General features: G+C 31.4%; 1 protein-coding gene across 1 annotated transcript; it reads left to right on the top strand.

The window, feature by feature from the left end:
* The first annotated feature begins 1,270 nt into the window (after nt 1-1,270).
* Nucleotides 1,271-9,780, top strand: LOC134274257 (thyroid peroxidase-like). The gene is made up of 14 exons (XM_062756513.1): nt 1,271-1,417; nt 1,663-1,777; nt 2,642-2,853; nt 3,058-3,237; nt 3,497-3,542; nt 3,942-4,054; nt 5,611-5,709; nt 5,864-5,950; nt 6,622-6,947; nt 7,168-7,331; nt 7,616-7,828; nt 8,033-8,199; nt 8,615-8,717; nt 9,273-9,780. Exons 1-14 carry the CDS (start codon nt 1,273-1,275, stop codon nt 9,376-9,378), a joined length of 2,076 nt encoding a protein of 691 aa, XP_062612497.1. The 5' UTR covers nt 1,271-1,272; the 3' UTR covers nt 9,379-9,780.
* The last annotated feature ends 909 nt before the right edge of the window (nt 9,781-10,689 follow it).

Genomic DNA, 10,689 nt, shown 5'->3' with positions numbered 1-10,689 from the left:
AAAGCCATAGGACTGATATTGGTTGAGTGTTGATATGGGGTGTGATACAAATTTTGTAATGTATTGTTGTTTTTATTGTATATTTGAAAACAGTTTACAGTGTGACGTCGTTTAATGCTCATGTGACGTCAGTCATTTTGCTCCTTGTATGTTCAAATGAAAACAACATATTGAATATGACAGTAAAATGATCTGAGGTACTCCGAATGAAAAGTACAGTGATGTTCCGTAAAGACGTAATCAAGGGTGTGATAAAGTGCGAAATAAAGTGTGTGTAAAGGTGTGTGATACAGGGCGAGCGCCTGTGTTCAATCAAGGATGCAAAAATCCTGTAATATTCAACAAATATATAATAAATGTATTTAATTAACATCATAAAAGATACCCAAATTCTCATCACATACTGTATAAGCCCTGGACCAATATTACCCCTCGTGCCCTCGACACTGGCTGATATTAGTTTCTCCGAATGATAGAGGATGTGCTATGGAAAAGGGTGCAATGTATTTATTATTCTCTATTAATCACGTTGATTTTGATGTTACCTTTTGTATTGCCTTACCCTAACTCCGTCACTAGCCTTATTCGGATACCAAGGAAAAAGGGTTGTTTGAAAATGAAAGTCTATTTTGCATACTTAGAAAATATAGCTGAATAACGAGATATTATGACAAAATTACACTTGGACTAGTATCTGTCAGATTTCAGGTAAAAACCAGAATGCATCTTTTTCTTTGCGTCTTATACTCGTAAGTTACGCCTATAACTTTTTGTGTTTCTTTGTTCTAATGTTCAACATGTTCGAAACATACATAGGGCAAAATCATAACATGTGAAAACAACACGTGATAATTTCTCTTTTTAATACTTTAAAATGACAGTTTAATATTATCTAAGTCTTAGCATTATTCTTTAAAGATCAAAGATAAAAAAATAATAAAATGTGAAGAAAGAAAAGAAATGTAATGTACATTCTTTTTCATAGTGGTATATTAGCCAGATAATTACACACTTTAGTACATAGTACTTAAAAATACGATTTTTATCAAATTAAGAAAAGACTTATCAAATATAATTCCATTAGTAAAGCGATTTTTTTTCCTGCTTTCAATTTGGTGACTGGGATTAAATACTGAAGCACATATCTGTTGTTTAAAGAAAACTTTTCCAAGATGTATAATCCATTATTGCATTTACATTAAATGATATCATTGTAATTGAAATGAATATTTTTTTTTATCTTTTTTATTCAAAAATAGACTTAATTTCAACATGGGATTTATCCAAGTATTTCTGCTGACCACGTGTCTTTCAAAAGTTTATGTGGTACATTGTGTAGAAGTTGATGACATCATTGCTGACGCAATTCAAGACACATACTTAAAACCTCAACGTGATTTCGGAGTAGGCAATGACAGTGAGTTACATGCAAATTAGCCTATATTGTAATTTTAAAGTTTTCTAAATAAAGTTCTCATGGAAATTCAATATCTTTTTTAAAGTTATTGAAAGCCTATGCAATATAGCATAAATGATCCTTATAATGACAAAAATCAAAATGATAAATGAAAAAAAAACCAAGGTTCTTAAAAATAAAACAAAAGATAACTTTCAAAGGATTTCCTTAGGTGCATTAATGATTTCTTATCTTTTTTCCTTTAGCTATTCCCGAGACTGGCAACAGCTTTGCTTTTCTTCAGAAACAAAAGAATGATGAGGACACGATAGCGAGAGCGGGGTTTAAATATTTAAGTTTTATCAAAAATCTTATTCAAAGGTACTTTAAAATATACATGCATGTTTCAAATATAGTTAAGGATAATTAAGTTTGACAAAACTAGAGGAAATAGCTAGAATTTTAATCTATGATTTTATATGAAACATTAAATGTTATCCTCAGAATAGTTTCTCGTTGAGAGTATCTATGGGGTTTGCAAAAATGCTGTCACATTTCAATCCTTGACATCTTAATTGATTTTTTAGAATCATGGTGTCGAAATCTAAATAATTATAATTTCTGATACTTTAATAAGTTTTAAGCAACATCAATTACTTTATCAAATATTACAGTATACAGTACAGCATATCTACTTAAATACTTGGATGCTTTTAAACTGTACTGTTTAACGTTTCATCAAATTTTAACTACAACAAAATTATTGTAAGATAAATAATTAGGTAATAGTCAAATATGGAATTTTTTTTTATTTTGAGGACTGAAAGGAGAAAAAATATAATTCAAATTCAACAATATGCGCATATAACAATTTTAGTAAAATGTATATTGCGTTTCCTTCGCTATCACAAAGACATCACTTGCTACCATTTTTCAAAATATACAGCAAAACTCGTTTAGTACGATCACGGATATAGCGAATTCACGGATATAGCGAGTTCATTTTGAATCCCCAGCTATATAAATTCAACGAATTTCTCATATTGATATAACGAACTTCTGATATATTGAAGTAATTTCATAGGTCCCAGTGACTTCGTTATAACCGAGTTTTACTGTACATTGATTGATTGGTTATATATTATTAAACATCCTCTCCAATATTTTTCATTCATTTGGAGATAATGTACATGAACAAAGTATGTGCGAACAAGTGCAAATCAAACAAAATACATTGTAATTCAGATCTGGGAAATCTTTTGGAGATCTAGAGAGCAGCGATGAATATCAGAGATCTTTCGGGACTCAACTGTGTGATACAATCACCCCCTCTTGTAAAAAATATAAGTATTCAAGTTATCGAAGTGCTGACGGCTTGTGCAACAATCTTCGAAATCCAACATGGGGTGTGGCACTACAGGCGCATGCGCGATATTTACATCCTGTTTATGATGATGGTAAGAATTGAATTTGGTAACATTTTCTAATCAAATTTATAATAAAAACAGAACATCGTTTGGTCAGACAAAACGATAATTTAGTTATATAAAAAAACAGAATCATTCAACTGACCTTTATTATCCAAAATTGTAAAAATTATTTTTTGTCATTGAGTTCATGGATTGACATGCTGCCAATAGATATCATAAGATTTTGAATAGGGTATAACAGTCCGCGTCAAAGAGGTCGAAATGGAGGCGTACTTCCAAGTCCACGAGAGATCAGCAACAAAGTATTGGCGGGAGGTGTGACGACACCACCAGACGACAAGCGGAATTTGATGTTGTTCACCTTCGGCCAATTTGTAGACCACGACTTGACCTTTACTCCTATTGTTGTTGGTAAATTTTTAAACAAATCTCTTTAATTCACGAATTTACCGTTCTTCTAACTTAAACATAATTTTGTTATGCATGAAACTTTATCTCAGACTGTTCTCAATATGAAATCAAATTGAAATTAAATTACGCGTGAATTAAAAGTATTGACAAGTATACACTATGATGGAAAATCTTTCCATCTTACATTTTCTTTACCCTTACAAGAAGATTTTAAAATTTGAAATAACTTGTGTGTTTTATTTTTGTGAATATTTTATAGGTAGAAATGGAAATACCCTTGACTGTTGTGGAGTAGATGCCTCGGAGTAAGTTGATTCGTCACTTAATTATATATTCTGTAAAAAATACATTGACCAAATACAAAATAACGTTCGGGAACAACAAAAACAAAGAGAACATTGCCAAAATAGTTCTTCCGACAGAAAAAAACAGGCATCCTAAATTCTAAGTGCTTACATTCAGGATGCAACGATTTATATAATTCTCTATGTATTTAAAATACATGTATTCTGCAGTAAATGCATACATGTAAAGCAGTAAACACGATTTATAATATTTTTTGATTTAGATTAGATTAAGCTATAAAATTGCATGTTTACACCTCAATAAACATCCGGAATGTTAAAATCAAAACGATTAAGTAATTTTAAAATTGATTATGCTTCTTTGATATTTCAAAGACAAAGCGTTATTATCTTTTGCAGTCCCGAGTGTTATGCTATAGAAATCCCAACAAACGATGTTCGATTTCCAGGAAGAACATGTATGGATTTTTCTCGATCAATACCAACTCCAACTGACGAAGGCTGCAGTATAGGTATTAAACTGAATTTAAAGAAATTTTTATTGATTTACAGTAAATAAAAAAAAGGCTGATGGCGCCATATGAGATGCCTGACAATAATAACAAGAACACATTGATGTAACCATCAATTGTCGCCCGGGAAATATATAAAGTAAACTTGACCAACAAACCGCTTCGACATGTGTAAAAAGGCATGCGTCTTAATGATGGAGACGATAATCGCAAAAACTTCTAGTCGGATAAAAATCAATCAAAAACGATACCATTTTAAATTTGATCAATTCCTCAAGTAAATGTTGGCTGCATTAAATACAAATTGACGTGTTAGACACGCATTATTTATATTTAAATAGTGTTAATTTTCAATTTTAGAATATAAAACACGAACTTGTGCAGAGTACGTTTTTATCCGAGAAGTAAAATTCGATGTTCTAAAAAAAGGACCTGTCGTTGTTTCGATAGTAAATGATAAGTAACTTTATATAATAAATATGAAAACGTACATATTTTTACAGATTCACTTAATGGAAGTAAATATATTATGTATCTCGTAATTTATAAACGGAAAGAACATTCTGATTAACAATCTTTTCAATGTTTAGAAAACCTTTAATTCGACATACACCAACACTTAAACTTATATGTATAGAGCAGCCCGGTCCTGCAATCGAAGAAAACATATCAGAAGGTATATATCTCGTTTATATTGGTATTGAGTTCATATATACTGAAACGCAAAAGAAACGCAACACCCTACTTTGGGGGGAAATAATTATGTAAAGTAAAGAATTTTGTATGTTAAAATTAAGGATATCTTCAATATCGATAAAGATTGGTAGTTTAACGGTTGAACGATTTTTCATACTATAACCGGAAGTCAAGTTTAAGTCTGCTTAACAGAAATAAATAAATGCATGTTTAACAGAACATCTGGCCATATTTTTGAGTTTTCATCGTTTCCCGTAACGATGCTTAGGCTTCTTGAAAATGGCTGTTGTGCGCATTTCCATTGCTCTAGCTACAAAATTTCAAAGTAAAGGTGATGGAGAGTTGATGATGCAAAAAACATACTACATTATGCCTCCACGGGGTCTGACGTATCATATGCAAAACTGATAGTCCTTGGACCGGAAGTCAAAGGGTTACTCCAATCCGCTAATGTAGAGAAAATTCCACCTAATTATCTGAAAAACAGGCATTTAAAAATGGCAAAGAATTATTCCTTCGCTCAGATCTCGATATTGATTAACCTATTGCATCGTAGAAATTAAGCTGCAATTGTTGTTTAGGGCAGTCTTGCACGTTCTAATTAAATGGATGGGAGGGTGTCTGTTTGTGTTTTTTATAGCCATATGTTACTTAGTAAAGTCAAAAGAAAAACATTTAACATTTTTACCAAATCTCAGAATTTCTGAAAAGTGAGTTTTGCTTTATTGTATTCTTTTTTAAATTATCATATAAAAAATTCAAACATTTGTAAATGACTGCTTCTTGCGTTTCTTTTGCGTTTTAGTATATATTTTTTCTGAATTCTTTGTTAAGTAACATTGTTTCTGTATTTATTCTAGGTCCAAGACAACAAGTGAACCGATTATCTTCCTTCATTGATGCAGGAATGTTATACGGAGACTCTAAACGTTTTAATGAGAATCTTAATGGACGTGTTGGTATGATGTAAATTTAACAGCGTATTTGAAATTAAACCTGGAAGTATAAACACACTGATAAATATTAATTTTTTGGGCATTATATCTCCCATAAAAGTATAATTATATCTTTGATATATAGTAACTATATGACGTCATTTCATTTTTTTTTCAGGAACTTTGAGAACGTCATCAGGTGACATACTTCCTCCCGGAGGAATTTGTCATACATCTCAAGCAGAAGATTTCTGCCAACTGGCTGGTAATAAATACAAAAAGGATTTTTCTTCAGTTTCATACGGGCTGATTTTATTTTGAGCCATCATTAATCAGGAAAATAATATATCTTAAATTTAAAACAAAAATATTTTACTGTTTGTGTTTTCACTGACACTTTGATATTTATTCCTACTTAAAACAATTAACCATTTTTCCATTTGTACACACCTGTCACGGTAGTCTAGTGGTACAGCGTTCGCTTCGTGATCGGGAGGCCCGAGTTCGTTTCTCGTTCGCGGCGCCGCGTCATACCTAGGACGTAAACATAGGTGGTGACTGTTCCACTGGAAAGCGCTTGGCACTAGAAGTGAAAGTCGCGGGTCTTTCGAATATGACCGTAAAAACGTAGGTCCCGTGTCACGACAGGCGCTGGCACAATAAAGAAACCTCACTGCTCATTTATCCCGAGTGCCGAGTCTAGGTCTAAATCTGCAGCCCTTTAACGGCATACGATGACGTCTCCATATGAGTGAAAAATTCTCGAGAGGGACGTTAAACAATATATATATACCATCAATCAATCAATACTTTTGTACATGTACATTGAACGCCTTCATGAACGGAATAGCACTCTTACTTCCTTATATAATATGATGTAACAGAAGTCAGGGAAAATTGTTAACTTTCTAATAATTAAATGCACATTTATTGTAGGCGACGAAAGATCGAATGAATTTCCTTCTTTGGGTGGTCTTCATGTTGTATTTCTTCGTCTTCACAATATGATTGCAAAGGAAATTCGACAAGTTACTGGACTATCTAGCCAAGATGTGTTCTTGGAAACGAAGAAGATTATGGGCGCCATCATGCAACAAGTGGCGTATGGGGAATACCTTCCCGCCATTTTAGGGAAAGACACTCGTAAGAAATTCTGTCTGAACCTTCGAAGGAATGGATATTGGAACAAATATAACCCAAATGTGAACCCCACTGTTAAGAACGTCATTGCCACTGCAGCACTTCGATATGGACACTCACAGGTAACTTATAGTTGCAGTTGACTTTGTTTCCTTTGAGGACAATATACATAAACGTTTTTACATATCACCCTCAAATGATGTAGAGTTCCTAATTTTAAGTTTCTTAAAAACGACTAATTCTTTTTCCCTACCTTATCTCAATGCTATTTCTTTCAAAAAATAATTTTAAAGATGAGGAAGGAAATTGAACATTGATTCCAAGCAATTTCACATTTTTCAGATTCCACCAGAGCTAGGTTATATGACGAGAATGTTTGCAATATCTAGAGTATTTAAATCGGAAGATGTCTTCATGGACCCCAATATTGTTGTTACACAACAAGGACAAAACATTCCAGATTTAGCGCGGTTTTTATTGGGCACCCCTGCAAGAAAAGTTGATAGGTACATCATTCTATCTCACTTTCACTCTATTTTAGATGTTCAGGAATAGATTACATATAAATACAACAATTATTCAACTAAAATGTTTGAAATTATTGAGATATATATTATTTGTAAAAATAAATAGATAACATAGATAAAAAAAAGTTTGAAGTGATATCTGACTCAGCATATCCTTTATTTGAATTTGAAATTCTTCAAAAGTTAAAAAATTATCATAGATAAATAAGCCAAAGCATGACATCTAGTTATAGAGTCAACTGTTTTTTTTTTAACTATTTCAGACAAATTGAAAATGCTGCTAGAAATGAATTATTTCCTGATGTTAATGGAGTAACCTTTGACCTAATGTCGTTCAACATTCAAAGAGGGCGGGACCACGGCTTGCCTGCTTACAACGAGTGGAGGAAGTTGTGTAAACTTCCGGTAGCAACAACTTTTTCTGAATTACAAGATCATAACTCCGACACAATTGCAAGATTGCAAGATGTGTATGAGTAAGTGTGTGTTTACATTTATAACGACATTCAGTCAAATTCATTTGTAAAGTGTAAGTGTGCATAAGAATATCCTAGTTAGAACATTAAATAAAGCTACGATTTCTAAGAAAAAGAAATAACCGAACGGTTATTTCTATTCAACCAAAAGATCCTATAAAATTGTGTTCATAAAATGTAGATAAATAGCGTTTCATTTTACAGCCACGTTGATGATATTGATGTCTTTGCTGGAGGTATTTCAGAAACACCTCGCGCAGACGCAGTAGTAGGTCCGCTTTTTGAATGTTTATTAGGATGGCAGTTCAAGGAACTAAGGTTTGGGGACAGATATTGGTACGAAACGAAAGGGATAGAGGGATTCTCAAGAGGTAAATACAAGTCTTTGATTTTGGAATAGGTATTAGATAAGACCGAGTAAGACTTAATCTTGGCAAATGGATCACAATTTGTTTTTCTCAATTTTATATATCCTCGATGCATTTTTAAATCAAACTTTAAAGATTACATTTACTCGCATGTACAATAAAATAATTGAACAGATGGAATAATTTGATAATGTGCTAAAATGATGTAGAAAATATATGTATTAAGGTCTGAAAATGCGGTTTATCATCTTTGATCTACTATCGTTAATAAATTTAAAGTTTTAAAGTTATCATAATCTGAAATATTGTTCGTGTTTTGCTTATTTACAATCAAATAAATAGTGGACAATTAAGTGATGCATATGTCATCATGCTACATCTGTCGTTGTAAATTTTAAGTGATCATGATTTTTGACAGGTCAGTTGAGAGAAATAAGAAAGATGACGTTTTCTAAGATCCTTTGTGAGACACTGAATCTGGATGAAATTCAGAAAGAAGTGTTCAACCTAGTAGGATCAAAGTAAGTATCAGACGTGGATTTAACTTCACAATTGATAAACTTTGATCTTTTCAATTTTAATTCTTGTCGCTCATTTTCAGAACAGTGAAGTTTGTTAGGAAAATAAATTATAAGATAAATACTTTTTTTTATTTTGATAAATTCTCCAATATTATACATAAACATATATGGCAAATTTTGTAAAGAGTAGTTAAAAAGTACATCACAGAAATAGTTATATTTTGGAAACTTTAAAAAACACTTACTTGTTATTCCTTGATATATACTGACTTATTTTTTTACAGTGACTTGTACTTTCTACTTGTAAATCATTACTTCATAAACTTTACGATAATTTAAATAACCTTATAGCGAGGAATCCCATCATTGGAACATATCTTGACAACTATATTTCACACCAATTGTTAGATGTTTGTATAAATATTACTTTTAAAATCCCTCTGGGTGAGACAGTTCAAAAGGGATCCTTATTCCCAGTGGATCACTGGGAATTTTAAGGGTCTTTGAATATTGCCCTGTTCACAATTGATATTGATTGCATTTTTTTTTTTACAGAAATCCCCGAGTAAAGTGTTCTTCTTTACCTTTTATGGATCTTTCAGAGTGGAAGAAATCTTTTTTCCCCTTCGTTGACTGGTCAAGATTCTTTACTTCAGGATAATTTTAAAATGAATATAACCGTGTGGTGTGACGAGAGCTAAGCTTTGACTCCCAAGAGGAGAATAAAAGTATCCGTTGTGTGTAGTACATATACATGGAAATTTGTATTTATATTTTCATACAGTCATACAATCTTACCTAATATCCTTGTTACAGTGTAGTTAGTTCACTTAATATTTACCTGATGTATATATTTGCAAATTGTTTTTATTTTGTTATACAGTTAGATGAAATGAGTATATTCTTTTTACGTTGACAACTTATTTGTCTGCTGAATTAAGAAGCGTTTTCATAGAGATATCATATGGATGTCGTGAGCAAAATAAATAAAACGGAAAACTTAAAATCTTTAAATATTTTCAGGAAATATGTATACTTAATTTCAAATCACTCAGATAACTTTAATTAATATATTACATATAGACACAAAGACTAAATACCTATAAAATGTATGCAATTTTTTTTCATTGATTACGTTTCGAAAGAATAAATAGTGAAATAATGCCTTATCTTTGTGTCATTTTGCCTGTTGACCTTCAACGGTGTGCGTTACGATTTCCCTGACGTTACAAAGTAAGGTCGCAAGTGCATTTTGATATTGATTAAGCTACGAAAATTTAGGACCGAAAAGCAGTGTTTTTCTCTGATAACTGCAAAATCTCCACCTATAATTGCATGTAAAAAATAGAAATTTATTGAAGTGTTGATTTATTTTTCACAAAGCATGTATAGAAAAAATATTAAAAAAAAACAATATTCGATTAAAACTTTAATAAGCGAAATTCATCTGTCACATCTTGAAAATAGAATACATGTATATTTTCTCTAGCGAAATGTTAATGTATTTGACAAATTTGACAAATTGAAAAAAATTGGCATCATATTTTGTAATTTGTCTTAGTAGCATGCTTGTATTTGGAACTTGGATTGACATTAAAAAAAAAAACAGAGGTGGATCAACTCTACAAGATAAAAGTTGGCTATTTGTTGAGATGAGAAAGACGTAAAAATCTTAAGAAAACTCGGTCGAAAATATTGACTTAACACATAATTTTGAAAAACCTTAAAAATATTTGCTTAATTAATGCTCTTAGGGTCATTGTATCTTAATAATTTAGGTTAATTAATCAAAATAATTCAATACATTTGTGCAAGAATTCTGCAATAAAACGTAAATGACTAAATAAACATTATTATTTTTTTTCTTTTACATTAAATGTTTTAGAAAGGTTAAAAAAGTAATATTAGAAATGAGTGTAGATGTACTCGTATTTTAATTGACAATATACGAGTTTTGCAAATAATTAGGTAA

This window comes from Saccostrea cucullata, unplaced genomic scaffold (genome assembly GCF_032062105.1).
Source record: "Saccostrea cucullata isolate Sc308-1 unplaced genomic scaffold, CSIRO_AGI_Scuc_v1 ctg8008, whole genome shotgun sequence".
NCBI classification, from domain to species: domain Eukaryota; kingdom Metazoa; phylum Mollusca; class Bivalvia; order Ostreida; family Ostreidae; genus Saccostrea; species Saccostrea cuccullata.
The sequence above is the reverse complement of the archived record's forward strand: the minus strand, read 5'-3'. Positions and strand labels throughout refer to the sequence as shown.